At 42.2% G+C, this 18797-nt stretch overlaps 3 protein-coding genes and 1 long non-coding RNA gene across 8 annotated transcripts in view; 2 read left to right on the plus strand and 2 right to left on the minus strand.

Moving 5' to 3' along the window:
- Positions 1 to 74: 74 nt before the first annotated feature.
- Positions 75 to 4109, minus strand: Cog7 (conserved oligomeric Golgi complex subunit 7). Its single transcript, XM_083034791.1, has 11 exons — positions 3969 to 4109; positions 3604 to 3693; positions 2819 to 3004; positions 2606 to 2737; positions 2343 to 2526; positions 2069 to 2262; positions 1494 to 1985; positions 1276 to 1396; positions 1033 to 1206; positions 486 to 944; positions 75 to 407 (listed from the first exon to the last, which is right to left on the minus strand). Exons 1-11 carry the CDS (start codon positions 3969 to 3971, stop codon positions 235 to 237), a joined length of 2208 nt encoding a protein of 735 aa, XP_082890917.1. The 5' UTR covers positions 3972 to 4109; the 3' UTR covers positions 75 to 234.
- On the plus strand, positions 3730 to 10743 carry LOC145934445 (uncharacterized). 4 transcript variants are annotated; one of them, XM_083034881.1, is made up of 5 exons: positions 3730 to 4065; positions 4723 to 5381; positions 6826 to 7107; positions 7214 to 7367; positions 8136 to 10743. In XM_083034881.1, the coding sequence occupies exons 1-2, from the start codon at positions 3970 to 3972 to the stop codon at positions 4999 to 5001; spliced, it is 375 nt and encodes a 124-aa protein (XP_082891007.1). In that variant the 5' UTR covers positions 3730 to 3969; the 3' UTR covers positions 5002 to 5381; positions 6826 to 7107; positions 7214 to 7367; positions 8136 to 10743. The 4 variants fall into 4 exon arrangements, with proteins under 4 accessions (XP_082891007.1, XP_082891016.1, XP_082890988.1 ...); XM_083034890.1 differs by lacking the exon at positions 7214 to 7367 and having other exon boundaries at positions 6826 to 7124; XM_083034862.1 differs by having other exon boundaries at positions 7214 to 10743.
- Positions 10744 to 11345: 602 nt separating this feature from the next.
- LOC145934413 (uncharacterized) overlaps positions 11346 to 18797 on the plus strand; it is a 100465-nt gene continuing 93013 nt past the window's right edge. The window contains exon 1 of the mRNA XM_083034803.1: positions 11346 to 12898. The gene's annotated coding sequence lies outside the window, so the exon portion shown is untranslated. The remainder of the gene's footprint in view (positions 12899 to 18797) is intronic.
- LOC145934460 (uncharacterized) overlaps positions 12986 to 18797 on the minus strand; it is a 102790-nt gene continuing 96978 nt past the window's right edge. For both annotated transcript variants that reach the window (XR_014425034.1, XR_014425035.1), the window contains one exon: positions 12986 to 13910. This is a non-coding gene — a long non-coding RNA (uncharacterized LOC145934460). The remainder of the gene's footprint in view (positions 13911 to 18797) is intronic.

An 18797-nucleotide genomic window follows, 5' to 3' on the forward strand; every position in this document is an offset into this window, starting at 1 on the left:
TTCAATCTAACGTTAAGTGTAAAAGTATAGACCAGATAAAAAGAGAGAAAGACACAGCATATAATAAGCTTATAATCATTATATTAAAATACTATACATGTGATCTAAAAGCTTACTTTTTACATCATAATATAACTGCAAATAATTGCATCAAAGACTTATATGAAATCACTTTGCCGGAAATACACTGAGAACGGATTCTCACGTTATATCCCGTTGAAGATGTAAACTATGTCAGCCGGAAGACGTAATGTTACGCATTTGTCTGACTGCAGCCACGACTCGGACATTGCATCCAGAACTGCCATTCTGATAATCCTCCGGAGCTAATCTTAGCAATAAGGACATGTGTTGAAGATTCTCCGATAAGCACAGACCAAGCTCCTCCAATACGTTGCCGAGATAGTCTAACAACATACACAATTTAGCCGTTACTTATCTTTCTTTATTATTTTCTTGAAAATTAAAAGTACAACAAGACTTACCAATGTCAGTTGCGAGCTGTTTGCAAGCAACAGAGTTCAATTGACAAATGCCCAAGGTCTGATCCTGGAACATTTGGCACGTTCCTCGGGCGACGATGTCCAAGAGTATACCGGTAAAACCAGATTCGGTCGATCCTTGAGCGTATTGCGGATCGGCTGCCTTCAACGCTTGCGTCAGACTCGGATTGTCTCTCAAGAAAAACGGTTCCAAGTGCTGCGGTAACGTCATTAAATATTGTCCGACTTGCGTGATGTATTCTTGAGGCGCGAAACTGTAATCGGGCAGATCCGAACTTAGATTGGACATTTTGTCGGCATCCAGCGACCAGGCCGGTGCTTTTTGCACTAACAACAGTTGAGAGAATATTGGAGCAAAGATGATTTCGTACGTCGTGTGATGTAAATCAGAGCAGAGTTTCTGAATAGATTTTATGATCGAATCGAGAATTGTCTTGTCCTCTGCAAAACAAAATTTGATTATTCGATTCAGTGTAGGTTTTATCCTATAATATTATAAATACTATCGCGCGTTACGCGATATTCATACCTCTTTGGAAAGATGTAACAAGATTTTCTAAATCGGCACATCCCGTTGAAGTTAACAATAATTTCTTATACTGACAGAAAACACTATCGTTTGTACTTTGCAATTTGTTGTTAGCTTCTGTGATGTCAATCACGAGCGACTTTTCAAATTGTTGTACTTGTTGCAAGAGATCGCCTATAACAAGATTGAAATAATATATGTCTTATAATATACGAGACAATGATAGATGTGTGTGATAATCACCTATAGTTTGCATCAAAGTAAGACACATTTGAAATAAGCTCCAGTCTTCATGTTTCACCTTCTTCCGCTCGAGCTGTCTTAGGCTTTGCTGATATTTCTCGAGGTATTTGTTAAAATAAACCTACAAAAGATATCGCGACATCTTATCAACGTAATAAAAAAGACAATTTACAATAATTGCGTTTATATGTACGAAAATGTTTAATGTATGCACATACGTTTAATGATTGCAGTAAACCCGGATATCCACAACCTTCTGTAAAGAGCTTACAGCGCTTATTAGCTTCATTGGCATAGCCCATAATCCTCGAAATGCTTAGAGAAAGGGAATTAATGATGTCACTCAAGTCGTCGTGCGAGCGATCCAAGAATTGAAGCTGCTGTTCCAACTGCGCGGTTTCAAACGTCTTATACTTTGCGACGTAAGGTACGTAAGGTGCATATATAGCCTGCGCTAGCGACAGTAATTTTTCGTTTTGCAATTTTTCGCGAAGCGACGTTTCGATAGCGCCATTCAGATTTACAGCAAAATGCCTCGTCATCTGTTTCAATTCAAGTAGTATAGACAATTGCGCCGCGTTAGAATGTTGTTTCAGAAACGCCTCTATACATTCTGGAATACCGGGATCGAGACTCTTCAAAAGGTCAGCGTAAACCTCGATGAGAATATCTATCGAAGTATTAGGAAATACTTGATGGCACCATTTCACCTTTAACATGAATAGATGATACAGAAAATATTTGCAAAGCAGCAAGAATAATATTTCAATCATAAAGGGTTTAACATATATACCTGATCATGCCAAGAAGATAGCAATTTATCATAATATGTATGCAGCCAATAAGTAACGTTCTCATCCTGCGCTAGCTCAATAGTGCGTCTCCATTCTTGTCCTAAAGAGACCTTTAAGCAATTGTGATAGTATTTGAGAAGCTGAGGCAAACGTTCCATCTTGTTAAAAATGTCCACGTAAGTTTTCGATTGTTCTAAACAGAATATAATATTGATCAGATGTATGTATGTTGCAAAGCGACTGAAATGGCTTGAAAGACTTTATAGGTCTTACCTAAATTAGCAGCGGTGAAGGCTTGGACTAATCGTGGACTGGCCATCGCCTCGAGACGATTTTTCAAGCCTTCCAACTGCAGCTTTTTATCTTCGTAATCGACAACATTCGCGAGCATAACTAAAGATTTTTGCATGCTGAACAATTTACTAGATATAGATTCTATATCACCAGATTCAAATACCTATTTCAACAGAGAGAGAATCACACAATTAAGTTTGACATATAATGGCCATATATTATATTATGAAATTTTCATCTACCTCTTCTACATCGTTTGCTAATACTGTCCAATTATCGGCCTCGTGTAATCCTTGTTTAGCAGTTTGTAATTCTGTTTTTATCCTGTCAATCTTCTCCAGCATTGCCATGGAAGAGGCTGTGTCTTTCTCAACCTATTTTTTTCAACAAAAATTTGTGATATATTATAATATATCAAGAGAATTACAATAATTGATTAAATAAATAAGATGTACCTTGGCAATCTCTTGCTTGACAGCAACCATTTTCTCTCGCAGTGCTAATGTTTCTTGCTGCAGGAGTTGAGTGTCTCTTATAATTCTTGGCAAGCTGGAGAGAACTGATTGACTAGTTTCTTCTAAGGCACCATTAACTTGTTGTACATATAATTGCAATTTCATCACGAGTGATGAAACAAAAGCCTGCAAAGTAAAATCAGTTATAGTATAGTAGAACAATTTTCAAGACATCTTTACACATAATAAAATTAATAAATAATTGAATAATAATAAACAAAATAAGATTGATGTATTTTTAACTACTGTACATCACAACTATATAGCTGGCCATTTCACTTTATTAATATGAATTACTCTTATTTGCAATATATATGACATTAAAATTTATATGGTGATGTAGAGGCAACAATTGATCATCCAAATGTGTGCAAAGAAAAATCATATCCGCGTAATAATTTAAATTATATGCAGATAGAGAGAAAAACATGACCGCGGGATCGGAGTAAAATGCAATATTGTAATGGTAAATGCTTTCGGTATAATTTTCAGCGCGAGCTCCAAAAATACTCCGGCCTGACGTTCCCTTTTTCATTTATAAGGTAATGTAAAAAGGGATCCTTTCGTCAAAGCCCGGCCGCACAGTGTCATTGACCGCCGCGGCCGCGCCAGTAGTTTGGAAGCCGACGGCCGACGGGCGTCGCGATGACGGGCGCGACTCGGAATCCGAAAAGGCGCGTCGCGAAGACGGGGATCGAGGGAGGATGATGGCCCGCGTCACTCACGTCCTTGTTCTCCTGCGCCTCGGCGGACTTGAAGGTCCGATTGATCCATTCCTTCACGTCGAAGCTGTCCTCGGAGAACGCGGAGACGTCCTGAAACGACAGTTTTGAGGTTAGAAACGCAAACTATTCGCCCGTCGCCTCCGACGTTTCCCGATATTCGCGAACCGCGGTTCGGCATCTCTCTAGCATATGTCATGTCATATTCCGCGCCACCGCGCAAAATTGTATCGATCGCGACCATAAGTTCGTATGTATACATACGTCACAGCGTAAGCGAGCGAGTCGGGAGAGAAAACGCATAAAAAAGAAAAAAAAAAAAAAAAAAACACCTGCATCAACGCCACTCCGTCGTCGCACCCGCTTACCATGGCTGCGGAGAGAGAGTCGCGTTATCCCGGCCAGTATTCCGACGTGTTGACACTTCACCGCTGTGGCGGAACACCGGCCTCCCGTCGATCCAAGGTCAGGCTTTATTTCTCGTTCGGTCGCTCGCGTCGTTGTCGTCGTCGTCGTCGTCGTCGTCGTTGGCTTGATATCGCGTCGAGTGGCGCGCGGCACCAAGAAGAGAGTCACGCACGAAGCTTGACTTGGCTAGGTTCGCGTAGGACGATCGACGATCGACGGTATTCCGCGGTTACAGTAACGAACGAACGTACGTGCGTGCGTGCGTGCGTGTGCGCCGCGTTCTGGGAGTCGAGACTGGGAAAGGGAAAGAGGCAATAAATTTTCGCGACCAATCGATCGCGCAGTGCATCGTGCCACGACGGACGACGATGAGGACGAGCAGAGGAGAACGAGGAGGCTGATCGCTTCGCGGCGGGGCGTCGCTTTCTAGGTTAGCGCGTCCGACTTCTTGTTATCCGAGGGAACGGCGCCGTCTGTTCCATCGTGCGTGGTGCGTCGGCAAAATGCGTCGAGCAGTCTCGATAGTAAGCGAGAGAGAGAGAGAGAGAAAGGATGTATGAGAGAGAGAGGATGAGAAAAGCGTGTTTTTGCGCGTCGCGAAAAAAGAGAGAGAGAGAGAGAAAAGTGAACGCGAAGGAGGCGATGAAGCGAGCGGCATCCCTCTTATTATTTTGTTAGCAGCAATTGTGATAAAGATTGTGTCTCGAATTCCAGACGTTCGTGCCATTTGCTCGTCGAGGAAGCCCCTCGTTGGATGTCGCCGCCACCGCCACCACTACTACCACCACCATCAACACGACCACCACTTCCACCACCTTCCTCCGTTTCCACTTCCCTCCTCGGACGATCGTGGGTCCCGCGTTCCCGACTGGAGCGAGGTACGTTAACTCGTTTATTCCGCGGCCAGGCTGCTTCCTACTCCGTAGGTGGTGCGTAACGAAGTGGCGAAAAAAAAGAGAACGAAAAGAGACCGGGGATAGGGAGAAAGAGTGAGTGCGAGAAAAGGAGACGGATAAAAAAAAGGGGGTATGGGAAACGGCGCGTTATCGGCCGTTTCCGGGCCCTTTGTCGATCGCCACGCCTTCGGAACTGCGTTTGCGCCACGCTATTTGCGCAACAGTTGGAAGTTGGAATTTTGCCTCCCCGAAAATCACCCCCGCGCGCGGCCCGAGTAAGGAAGGGAGAGGAATTACGGCTGCCTTGTCATCGTCGTGGACGAATATCCAGGAGGAGAGCAACTCGCTGGCTGGCTGGCTGGCTGGCTGGCAGGCGAGGCACCCATCCACCATCCCCCCTCGTCCTTCTTCGTTTACAAGTGGGCCGACCATCGTCGACATCCGTCCGTGAATCGTGCGCACACATGGCCAATTGCCGTACGTTACATATACACACTTATACGTGATATACCCGAAGCTGCGTTCTTCCTTGGTGGCTAATAAGCGAGGCATCCATCATTATCAGACTAACAGGTGTGGGAAATTCATTCAATAGTCGATTTAATTTTGTTAAGTTTACAAATTTCTAATTAATCTTATTGTATACATACATGTGAAAGTTGTTTTTTTTTTTTTTTTTTAATTGGCAAGATTATGATCGAAATGGCTTAAGAGACACCTAATGAAATTTAATGATAAACTCGTAGTCGGAAGGAAGCACGCAATTTCCGGGTTTTCTCGTATACCGCGTCAAGTACATACTTGTATATCATTTCATAAGCTAAATTTAACAGCTGATTTGATCAATTAACGGAGCTCGAACGAAGGCGTAGTTGCGTGGCACGACGTTTATCGTTCAATCTTTTGTACGATAATCTTTCTAATTTGAATTCTTTTTATTTTCCATCTTAAATGTTCTATCTTGATTTATTGATAAATCAAAATTCATTTGTACATGGAAACATTTTACACGTTGAAAGCGTCGTCTGTCTTACGCAAAACACGCTGCTTCACGCTACGTATTTTGAGATGCATCCGATGCATTCATATTCATACTGAAATCCTATTTTTTACGCATTGTTAAACGACACCTTTTTTGCAAAATTATGCGACTTCTCCGATCGAGAAACCCATTTGGCCTATCATTATGCATCAATATACTAATTGCACACTTTGCGACAAAATTGTAAGATTTTTTTTCCAACCTGCACTCCAATCTGGCATCGTAGATTAATGATCGGCTTGCTATCCCGATCTTTATCCGACACTCTTATATCGGCGTCGTCGACGTGGATCGATACGCGGATGATAGACAGTAAGAAGTCATGGAAAAAAAATCGCCAGTAAGAATGGCAGCCCCTTTCTCCTTCCATCCCATTACACGAGACTGCCGTACAACTCGGATATTCAATGGACATTCTTGAATGTCCCTCGAATATCACACATATAGCACGCATATCCAGTGAATATTCTTAAAGTTTCTCTAGATTTCCGAACATTCAGATTCATTTCATTATATTCTATTCTCATTTTTACTCCGAATATGCATCGTGGAATTTAATTATTAAAAATTTATTAATCGTATAATATTTTTCGCAGGAACACGCACGTAGAGCGATAGAGTCACGAATAACGATGGTGATATATTATATATATCGAGTATTCATAAATTTGACATTATAACGCGGTGCAAGAGTATGCGCTGGATATCTGTGCTAAGCTTGACACTCGGCAGCGCCGATCGACAAAGCAAAGACACACACAAACACGGCAGCCGACGCACTTTCCTCCGTCCGTCGGGTTGTGAGAGACCCGGCAATTCCGCCGCTTCTTCGCGCTTCGCCATTCGACGATCCGATCGAAGCGCCAGCAATTTTTCCAGAGCGGCGGAATCGCGGAGTCGCCACCCCGATTGCTGTTCTCCGCTGAGCCCCGCGCGCTGCCATGTAGTGCACAACACACTCTTGGGGCCTGTTGAGAGAAGGGCAGAAGGAGCGAAGCATCATCGGCGGCCTTGAGGCTGAGTAGCAGCCAATCCCAAGCCCCCGCACGCTAAAGGAGGTGGCGCGGGATTGGCTGAACGTTCTCCACGGTACCAACCGCGACTTCCCGGACGCTTCCGGTCGGGACCAACGCAGGCCGATTCCCCGGACAGGGGCCCTTGGTGAGTTCAGCGTGCAGGTAACGCCGATTATTCTCTATTTTTTCTTGTTCTTCTTCTTCTACTTCTACTACTACTACTTGTACTTGTTTTTCGCCTCTCTCGCAAGCACTGTTCTCCCAGCACTCCGTGCGAGCAGCAGCGACAGCATCCGAGAATTGCAAGTAGGTGTGTAAAGAGCGCAATTTGTGCGCCGCCGATTTCCCGGTGTTCGAAAATTCGGATCCTCCAGAGTCGACGATCGAAAAGCCGACGTAACTTTGGTGAGTTCAATCTTCGATGCGACAGACTTCGATTCCGGTAAACGAGCTTTGACACATCATCGCGTTTCTATTCGTCGTACGAATATCATCACGGTCGGTTTCGCAGGCGTTATTTTAATCGTAATCTCTAGCCGATTCTTCGTCTTCTGAGAGAAACAAAGAATCGACGAGAGATAAACTGACGTTATAGTGAAATCGATCCACGCATCCGGGGGATTTATTTTCGTGCCGTCTGTAGCATCGAAATCTAAACTCTACGAAATCATATCGGTCTCGATCCTTCGATATTATGCCATAATCACACGCGCACGCGAGTGCGATAACTAATACATCCTCTTCGGTATTCCGCAAATATCGAGCGAAAACGTTCTCGACGGTGGTTGTGGCTCTTGATGTTGCACATTGCAAGTCGACTCGGAGCATCGAAATCTCGGTGTAATCTCGACGATTTCAATTTTCGATGCGAAAAAAATATTCTCTCGTACACGCTCAGCATCGAAATACGTGATCTCGACGAAATTATACTCCGGGATTACTCGTGAAAAAAACAAATATCCCGATACAATTGACTACATAGTCTATTTATCGCGGCATTTAATATAAAACAAGATTCTGAACGCAACTCGACGGTAGCTGTACAGCACAGGAAATCGATCTCTTGTTCTCTCTCCCGTCTATTTTTCTTTTTCTTTTCTTTTCTTTTTTTTATGTCGTCGAAACGCCACTCGACTTGGCGACTTAATGTACACTCGGCTCTATGTGTTACAGCACAGGAAATCGATCTCTTGTCGGCCTTTTTTTTCTTCTTTTCCTGTGCGCGGAGAAACATGCAGCATTGCCGATTGCAGGGTGATTTTCGTTGCGATAATTATGAACTGCTGATTCGCTGTTATCATTTCCCTCTTTACAACATATACACACTGGCACATAGTCCGGTCTTCGACCTTTGGTGTCGATCCTCGATTTTTTTCTTCTTTTTTTTTGGAGGCTGTGTCACATTCTGCGGCTGCGATACGTTACATTTGGACCAGCCGATACATACACATATACATACATACACACACATATAAATATATTTCTTTTTCACTCCGGTTTCCCAGCGCACATGATATCATCGCTTCGGCTATTTTACTGTCCAGCTTGGTTAATTTTATCAAATAAAAAAAAAAAAAAAAAGAAATAGACCCTCAGACAATTACTCATATAGACTCCAGGGGCGAGTACTTGTGGTTAGGGTGTTGTATTATATGATATATATATTATACATATTAAATGCGTTAATTACCATTATATATATATTTATATATACATATGCTCCCAACTGTGCACGTACACTTTCATTATCGGCACTCCCTTGCAGAATGAAAGCCTCCTTAGAATATACGCTCTGTGCTAAGTAGTGCCGTACCTTTAATTATGTCGACGTGAGTTTACGAGAGTGTGTGGGCGCAATAACTCAGCTGCATCTGCACTAACGATTCGATCGCAAGACGTAACCGCATCCTTGCAATTTTCGATCCGACTTGAAATCAGGAAATGAATCTCGTCGAGTCAATTTTTTTGACATTTACATTATGCGAAAATACGCCGCCATCGAATAAGCATCGAGATTGATTTTCGCGCTTCCGTAACGCGGAAATCAAAATCTAATCAATATTTTGTGTGTATGTGTGTCTGTTTGTCTGTCTGTCTGTCTGTGTGTATCGGTTTCTTTGAAGAAAAGAAATCGTTTGTCAGAAATCACGCGATTCTCGAATTTCACCCGTTTAATCTCGCGGCTTGGCAGAACTTCCGGAAGATAATCATTGGATTTTGATCTAATACTCTTTACAAGGTAAACGTTTTGGGAAGCAAGGGATGAAACGAATAATTTCTCTTTTAATCTCCTTCGATCGCGACTTCTACGGTGCGATCCGTGGAAACTGCGTCGCTTCAAGACGCTTTATTTCTCTCGTTCTTCCCGTCCTTCCATTCCATCCTTCTAAGCCAGTTACCTTGATAAGAGAGAAACGCGACATTTTCCCCTTTATAAAGATCAAAGAAGGATATATCAAACCAGAATTTCTTATCGCATTCTTAACCTTTGGAGAATCAAGCGAATTCGCACAGCTTTAAGATACGTTTTGTACGCTGCGATACTTTATTTTTTAGATAATATTCTTTCTATTTCTGAAAATATTTTTACGAAATATATTTGATCTACAAGTTATTTTATTTATAGGGGGGCATATAATATTATAATTGACAAAAAGAAGTTTGTTGAAAAGGAGATTTTATTATTTATTATAATTTATTAAAGCGATTTAATATAATTTCATACAAGTGACTGAGAATTATACTCTTACGACAATTATAATTACTCTTGATGCAATAATTTAATTATTTAAAAATAATTAGGTTAATAGCTTTTTATCTAACAATAAGTAAAAGTTTTATAAATTACTTGTTCTAATCATATATATTTTGTATTTATAACGCCAAATCAGTGCAGGGCAAAGTGCATTAATTCTTGAAGAGCTGAATATCATTTATAAACTGCGCGTTTCTTGGCTTCCTTCCAGAATCTCGCGAGAGGGATCGAATAGTGTCGCTTCGAAGTGTTGATTCTAAACGCATAAAAAGAGCATCGGGCCCAAAGTAGAAAGGTGAAAGCGTACGCGAATCGAACAATCAAACAGAATCCGGTCGCGGTGTCTCTCTCGTCCCGATTGCACTTGATCAGCCAACAATTTCGCCTGACGATTCCATATCTGGATCATAATTTTAATCGGTGAACGGAATGTCTGTTTCATTAGTAATGCAACGGAGAAGTTTCGGAGGAATGTTCCGGGATGAATTTGGAGTAATCAAAGTGGTTTAAAACGAGAGCTGCTCCGAATTTGTCCACGGGACATGCAGGCGTCCCTCTGAAATTTCCAACATAGTTTTCAATCTTCGCCGTCGTAAATGCTCAACCTTGAAATTAAATTCCTGCTGAAGTCTACCGCGTAGAATAACATCGCGTTATCCGCTTACGCTCTCGAAGCTTAACTGCCCACTACAGTTTTCAGCGCTGAGTAATTCTCGAGTGACGCATGCTCTCACTTGCGCTAAATAACAGAAAGACGACCGAAAGGACATGCGTTGTAAAACGAGATCGATATGAAAAAAGAAAAAAAATATCCTGACCCGAGTACAGTTAAATAAATATACAGACCGCGATTTTCGCGCGATCTTCTCACGAGATGCGGATCCCGATTCCGTCGCGTCTCCGCCAATTAAACGAAGCCGAGATGTGAATTACATTGTTCAGCCGAATGTAAAATATCGTTAACCTGTTTAATTGCCGTCCGCGTTGTGCATCGTGTACGCGACGCGGCAGGATAGGATAGGATAGGATAGAAAAAAGGGAGAGGAGAGAAAGATTCGCGTGCGAGCGCGAATGAACGAGCGAGAACGTCTGAACGAATTTATTCGAAGGCAACGAGAGAAGAAGAGGCAGAGACCAGAGACTAGTGCCAAGTGAGCGCGCGGCGCGTTTCTGAGAAAATAAACTCTCCCGCGCCTCTACCGGGCCTCCCCCTCTTGCCCAGACTTCCTCCGAGACGAGTTCTCCTCTTCCTTGAAACCGATCGGTCTCTTCTTTCTCTATATAATATATATATATATATATATATATCTCTCTATATTTCTCCCGTCCTCTCTCTACGACTGTTCGCGATGTCGGATTACGAGGGAAAAGGAGAGACAGATGGAGAGAGAGAGAGAGAGAGAGAGAGAGAGAGAGAGAAAGAGAGAGAGGCCGACTGCGCGCGATTTGCTTCGCGGGAGAATAACGGGGAAAAAAACGAAAGGAAAAACTGGTAGATGCATCGGGGGGAGAAAAAAAAGGAGAGGAGCCAGAGCGAATGGGATATCGAATATTCTTTTATTAATTTTTTTTTCCTTTGCTTCGCAGCCCCTTCTCTCGCCTCCTCGCACGCGTATATTGATTTTTAGAAATTCCTCGCGAGACGGGCGAACGGAGCGCGCGAAGCGCATCGGCCGAAGAAACGGGGATCACGAAGAGGACCGGAAAGGGGGGAAGAAGCGCGAGCCACCCACGGCCGAGCCTTAGGGCGAGCGAGCAGATAGGATATTCTCGATATGCAAGCGAGGTCTATTCGTGGGAATTGGGAATGCCTCGAGACGGAAGATAAGGGAACGCACGGGAACGCCTTGTTTGTTAAACCTACTCCCTTAAAATTTTGACAGAAGACGGATTTCGTTGACGTCCGTCGCGCGCGACATCCGTCACTATATTATACCGTTAAAAATACGCGTCGCGTATGTGACAGCACCATAACAGTGCACGCAATGTGTCATTTTATATATATATAATATTTAGCTTTAATATATTTAATCTTAATCTTTTTTCATTATATAACAGGGAAAATTTCCCGACGCGTTAGACAGCCCTGCGATCGGGACCAATCGGTCATAGTCGGAATTATCCGAGCGCGGAGAGACTGTTGAACACGAAAGCGGAAGTGGGGGTAAGCGCGCTCCCCCTATCCCTACTCGCGCGGCATCTCTTCCCCCACTCTCAGTCTCCGCCGAGCCGTCGTCTCTCTCGCTCCGATAGTCGCTTTCTCCCGCTTCTCCGCGCGTCTTCCTTCTCCGTCTCGCTCGCTCCTTCTCCCGCTGTCTCGCGACCGTCTCACTTGCACGTTCTGGCTCGTTCCGTTCCGTTCTTAACGTCAAACCACTTAGGGCCGCGAACCCCGACAGTCAGTCGATCTTTTCTAGCGGTGGCATTCCGGCATTTTCCACCTGATCGCGTGCGGGCGATTTAGTCAAACGCGCCATTTTGATCGTCGTTACGTCGCCGTTACCGTCGTACTGTCGCTACTGTCATCCACTCACGCGTCGAGAGAGTGAGACAGGAGTCTCGTGCGTGAAACACATGAAGCACGTTCGCATGTGCCGCGTCGCGCGGTGTTACTCGTAATACCTGACAGTTGTTTCGAAAGGAAACAAAACAAAGAGAAACAATATAACGTGTATACTTGTGCGTACGAAATCGTAACGCGCGTTGTTGGTGCCGGTTTAGTTTTTGTTTTTTTCGTTCGTTTATTCACCGCTTCCCGCGCGTCACACGAGGAGGCAGAGTGAGAGAGAGAGAGAGAGGGCAAACAAGCAAGCGTGTGAAAAAGAGAGAGAGAGTACGCCGCCCTCGTACGTTGGACGAGGAGCGGGAGATTGGGACGAAAAAGGACGCCAGGTGTTGTTTTTCCGTCGCGCGGGTGAGAGACAAGTTACGCGCCGAGCGGAACGGAAAGAGAGTGCGTGACCCCGCGTGTGTGTGTGTGTGTGTGTGATCATCGTCGCAGCCAACGTTGTCGTCGTCGTCGTCGTCGTCGTCGTCATCGTCGTCGTCGTCATCGTCGTCGTCGTCGTCGTGTTCCATCTACGCTCTTCTGCTTATAAACGTCCTCTCGTCGCCTGACACGACGTCGTGTCAACGTTTTCATAGAATACATTACGGAGGCGGACAAACGTCGCAGGAAAACGTGAGTACACAAATCTACGCAATTCTCGAGTATCGCGTTTCGGTACCACTCCCCCCCCGCCCCTTTCCCTCCGCGACGCGCGTTCGCTAGTTCGCTCATATTAAATCTTGTTTTTTTCCGCCTGCACGGCATCGCCTGCCATGTTTGACCGGCGTCTCTCTTTCTCTCTCTCTTCTCCCTTTCATTCTGCTTTATGTCCCTATCTCTCTCTCTCCCTCATTTTCCTTTTTCTCTCTCCCTCATTCCCTTGTATAAAACCATCTCTCTCATTATGTCTGTCTCCCGCTCTCGTTCAATCCCCTTCCGCTGTATCTTTCCCCTGTCGGTAATTCGTCGAACGTGTGCGCGAATGCGTGTGTGCACGGGAGGATCGTGAATTTCGTCGCTGTTGCGTCGTGTTGCGTCGTGTTGCGCGCGATGCCGACGACAAAAGATGAGGAGAGGAACGCGGCGGCGAGACCGACGTGGATGACAACGAGGACACCCGCACGTCAAGCGCGCGCGGCCGGACCCTCTCTCCCTCCGCTCCGTCTTTCATTGACGCGCTCTCTCGCGTGTTGTTTATCCATTTCTGCGTAATTCGTGCATGCGCTCGACAAGACGGAGCGGGAGGGGAGACATGCGAGCGAACGAGCGTGCACGAGGAAAGGGGAGCCGAGAGAAAAATAATACGGGTCAGGACGTAACGCGCGCGGCTTGGTGCCCCCGCGGCGCTAAGCGAACGTGTGGTCTCTGTGTGCGCATATATACATACATTTGAAGCAATTTCTTGCGCGTTTCTCGTTTCCTTTCGGTGCCCCGCGAAGCCTTTCTCTCCCCCGCATCTTCGAGGAAGATGCACGAGCAGCGAAGACTTCTTTTTGTACGCGTGTGATTTTTGCAGCACGAGCTGCGGTATAATAATCTTCTTTTCTCCTCTATCCTCTTCGCTCCCCTTACGTTTCTAAAGTCGTTTTTTTTTTATTCTGGGAAGCTTACGACTGCGAGATATATATCGTGCAACCACCTTGCTCTGAAATGAATGAGAGAATTTGTTTATGCGCCAACAGTTAAGGAGCAATATCGGCCTGGGCCGATTTTTAATACTTTAAAATAATTATTTTAAAATTATAAAACATATACATGAATATCCTACAAGTAAGCAATACTTTATGCAAATGCGAATACTTTACTCGCGATGCGAGCAGCTGCGATTTCTTTCCTTTTCATCTTTTTGCATTAAATGTAAGGATAGATGATTTTTATCTATTTATCAGATGGTAGTATTCGATGTCAATCCCAGTTTTCCAACTTTGAAGAAGTTAAGACTTTTAAGAGACGCGACAAAATCTATATTCGACGTATATTTTTTATATATCATTTCATCCAGTTATATTTAGGAAATAATACAAAGATCCGTTCATTCAAGAAGCAATTCGCGACTCATTATTTCGATCTATAATAAGAGAAATGCAGTCGAGACAATGCGCTCTCGAACAAAATAAAAAGATTATACGTATTATTTTAGAACCAGTCAACAATATCGATTGGCGCGACGTTCGACTAAATATTCCCTTTTTATTCATATCGAGGCATCGATCTTGTATAGGACAGCTGTTTAAATTGAGTTAATTGAGAGGGCAACAGATCCTTAAAGTCGATTGCACAACATACGCTACTGATGTTACCGAGAGCGTTAATTGTCGCCGACTAAATTTTCCGGGAACGTTATTCTATACGCGACTACCGATAGCTATCGGTTCGGTAAATGTCATTGGATAATTTTTTTTTGTACGTCAAAATACGTGCGTAACTATGACATTTACCGAATCGACAACTATCGCGGTAACCGCGTGTACAGAATAGCACGTCTGATCTATTTATATCCGCGACTAGACCTACAATATAAAGAGACTGTGATATTCTTGATATTCAAAAATGTCAATAAAATATAAAATAAAGTACATAAAGAGTACAAAGCGTAACATTTGCAAGCATGTATGATTTGGAACAATACATTATCGGTTAACGTTAATAAATATAAAATGGACAACCCCAGTATATGTGTGTTGTCAATATTAGCTGATTAAAATATAATGTTGCATCATATAGTTCATTTAAATTCAAGCGAAATTTATTTTTGCAGATTTAATCAGATTCTTTTATACATCCGATATTTGATTACGATATTTAATATTGAGTTTAAAAAGCCGACTGTGTAGTATCCTTTGAAGGTAGTCCGCGTGAAAAGGTCCAAAATTTGTCAGCGTCGTGTGTCAAAATTTAACGCTACGCAAATGAGGACACGCCGTGTATTTATTTCTCCGTTCCTTATACATCTTATTCTCGTGTCTCACACAGTTCTCTCTAATCAACGTTAGTTAACCGGGTCCGTCAGCGCGATCCTCTCGTTCGTTCATTCGGATAAGTGGCCTAATTTTCTTCGAGCCTGACGAGCGCGAGGGAAATCGAAAAGCGACTCAATTGGTGCGCAGTTTTTTTTTTTCCCGAAACGGAATATTATTTTGAGAGGTGACTCATCGCAATATCGCGTATCGAGATTATAACTGTGTGGCTTTTCCACGAAATCCGCCACGCAATAAAAACTGCGAAAACGTTGGTTAGCTCGGTGATTATTTTTACGCGTGGATTTTTACTTCCGGGAAAAATGACGAGGCCTGTCTACTTTTTGTCTTGCGAGCAACGCATAAATTGAAGTCGTAATAATATCTCGTTACATTCTGTTTACACTGTTTGTCTTGACGACAAACTCGTTATTCTGGAATATCGTCTAGTATTGAATAACCAAGAATAACTCCGACGTAATAATATTGCGGGAAAAAAGATAAGGATATTCTTTAACAAGTTCCATTTTTTTTCCTTTGTATTTTCTCGCATTTAAAACTGCATCTATGAATATCTTAGTGTAAATCGTATCTCGGTATTTTTTTAATAATCGTATTATTGTATTATTTGCTCTGAACATAATTACAATGTTCGAAGTTCATGTTTTAATTTATCATCAAGAGAATTTTTAATTTATAATTTTCTCTTTGAAAAGTTACTTTTTAGGAAAATTAATTTTGTTTCCATTTCACGAATCTAAGAAATTTTTTTACATCGTCCAAACGATGTTTATTTTAGAGTGGCGTTTATTCTTGGACGCTGCGGGCGATTCTCGAAAATTTAGTTCACCGCGATTAGCGTTAACAAACATCAGCAAAGCTGACTAATGTAATTATTCCCTTTTTTTATTGTCTCTTTTTTACGTTCCGTAACATCGTTTTAATGTCGCGTTATAATACGACACGATGACTCTACGTCAACACTGAAAATTGATTAAACCGCTTTTAATCGTCGGGGAAAAACTCTTTCGACCTCTTTTTTTCTACACGGATTGCGTTACGTGTCTTGCGTCATGACTATGGTTGTGACTGCAAATTGAAAAATTTCCTTTGAAAAAGTAATTGCTCCTTGACGTCATTTACGATCACCTATCTTATTATACATGATTTTCTTGTCACGCACACTATTGCGATTCCATTCGATGGCGTGTTGAAATTGCGAGATTTTTCCAAAAAGAAAAAGAAAAAATAACCAATTTTTTATGATAAATTTTAATATAATTTTTTTATAATTGATGCAACGTTAACAAGACAATTCCGTGTCTAAACTTTAATGTTCATATTTTTATGGCCTATAAATGATATAATAGGGATATGCACTATAGAAAAAGAAAAACCTTAATACATAAAATCCAAGAATATTAATTATTTTAATTTTATAACATTTTTATTGAAATATATATATAAGACTTTCTAAATATTGTTCGATCCAAGTTTTTAAACGTTTCAAGTTAATAAATCCTGAACGAATACGAGCTATCAAACGACGGGAAAGAGGTGCCTAAACACCCTGAGGATCGTCGATAATCGGCAAACAAGCGGATAATGGACGGTTTCGCATATACCGTTGCTGTAACTCGATTACGCCTGCAGGATATAATTGAAAAATCGATTGGCGGTAATCGGACACGATTATGCTTTGGAATGTTATATCAGTTACGCGTTAAATGTTTACACTCTGCGATGGCATCGAACTGCTGTTGTTGGAGATATTATTGCTGCGCTGTTATGGCAAAATGAGCAACGGTGTAGTAATATCATATGGCGTTATATGAGCGCGCTTAGTTTAAAAAAAAATAGTGATGCGCGAATCCTGTTTTGAAACTTCATGAATATTTATGAAATGTAAATAATATTTTTATATATTGTATCGATCTATGGATTTTCAAGTTGGAGACGATACATTATTTTGAAAAATGATAGACTCATATACTATGAGAGAGAGTCACACACATACTAGAAAAGTTTCACTTTACAATTAGGTAAAATTTAACATTTTGCAGAATTTTAAGATTTAACGAAATGATTAAGATACAATCGTTTTATATAAAATTTTCTATTGCTGCAAGTTAAATTTTTGCGCTATCGCATCTAGCAGCGAACGTTAGATTGACGATAAGTTCTTGAATTATAAAAATATGCAATTTTCCGCTTTACGTAGAAACAGTAGGCCTTCAAGAATGTATGATATCGCTACCACATATACATATACTCAAATCTGCCAATTTATTCCGCACACGTATCCGTTTTTCTCTTGCAACCTCTCTTTTGTACTGGTATGCACGATCCTTTGAATCCGCGACAGTTATTTTACGAAATCAAACAATTCAGTAGTGCAGTCCATTTATCTATTACATAATATGAAAGTAATCACTGATTTTTTCCTCTCAAAATATATACTTATTTTTTCAATATATTATTGAATATTATATTATACATATATTTTATATATAATATATATTATATTATATATTATATATTTAAGCTAAACTCTTCATAACTTTTAAACTTTATAAGTAATGAAAGCGGAGGTCAAATTGCACAGCTGTGATAATTAATATCAGATTAGCGATTCGCGTCATTCATTTGTAGGTCACAGTCTCACCTTAAAATAGAAACATTGCCACATATATATTTATATATATAATGAACTCTTAATATTAATATTAGATTATAACATGTTGCATATACATATAACAAGTGCCAGTAAAAATCTCAGGACCAGCTCTGCAAGTGGCCTTCGTCGTCGCTAAGATTTTTCAATCAAGAGAGAAAAAAAACATTATTATCGGTATATGTGATATCCGAATCCGCGATCAACGGACACACGGGCTCGACGGGCGGCTACCAGTTTAGTAAACTCGGTTTTACGGTGCAGTTGGTACCTCGTTACGCGTTGCTTGTCCGAGATCAGGGCCGCGCACGAGAGAAGAGGGGAGCAACAGCCGCGCGACTCTGACGCAGTCACGCGGCTGTGAGAGACGAGAGACGCGCCGCGTCGCGTCGCGGCTGCGCCGGCATATATGCCGGCTTGTGCTGGTTGTTGCCGCGGTGCGAACGACCTCGGTCCGACTCGACTTGGCTCGACTTGAGCCGCACGTCGGAGAAAAGTCCGCCGCACGATAGCGATAACCCTGCGTACGTCCGAAGAGTCCTCGGGGACCGCGAATCGCTACTTGTTGTCAATACTCCGACATTGACATTATTCGCGATGGAGCAGCGGGTGCGGTGACCGAGATTATGTTAAACGCATATAACGTCTCTGTCCCAGAAACGACGACGTTGAAGTTATTCGGCCAATTTTTTTTTTTCCCCGAGAAAAATTTCAAAATCTTGAGAATCGAGCCTTTATGAAATTTGAGTTTTGTAAAAAATATCCTTCACTTTCAATCGCTTGTAATTGGAATATTTTTTTATATCTTGACATTTAAGGGAAAAAAATAATCGACTTTTATTTGATCAGAACATTGATTCGATTTATTTTATTCGAGAATTTACGGGCGATAATAAATATT

The sequence above is a fragment of the Prenolepis imparis genome, unplaced genomic scaffold (assembly GCF_030444845.1).
Source record: "Prenolepis imparis isolate NDT839.2.m4 unplaced genomic scaffold, iyPreImpa1.0 SCAF_1, whole genome shotgun sequence".
In the NCBI taxonomy this organism is placed as follows: Eukaryota; Metazoa; Arthropoda; class Insecta; order Hymenoptera; family Formicidae; genus Prenolepis; species Prenolepis imparis.

Coding starts and splice junctions, on each gene's coding strand:
- LOC145934445 (XM_083034890.1), top strand. CDS start 3,970: ATGGCTGCGGAGAGAGAGTCGCGTTATCCCGGCCAGTATTCCGACGTG. Junction 4,066..4,722: donor CGGCCTCCCGTCGATCCAAG/GTCAGGCTTTAT, acceptor CTCGAATTCCAG/ACGTTCGTGCCATTTGCTCG.
- Cog7 (XM_083034791.1), bottom strand. Junction 2,738..2,818: donor TCAAGCAAGAGATTGCCAAG/GTACATCTTATT, acceptor TGAAAAAAATAG/GTTGAGAAAGACACAGCCTC. Junction 2,527..2,605: donor TAGCAAACGATGTAGAAGAG/GTAGATGAAAAT, acceptor CTGTTGAAATAG/GTATTTGAATCTGGTGATAT.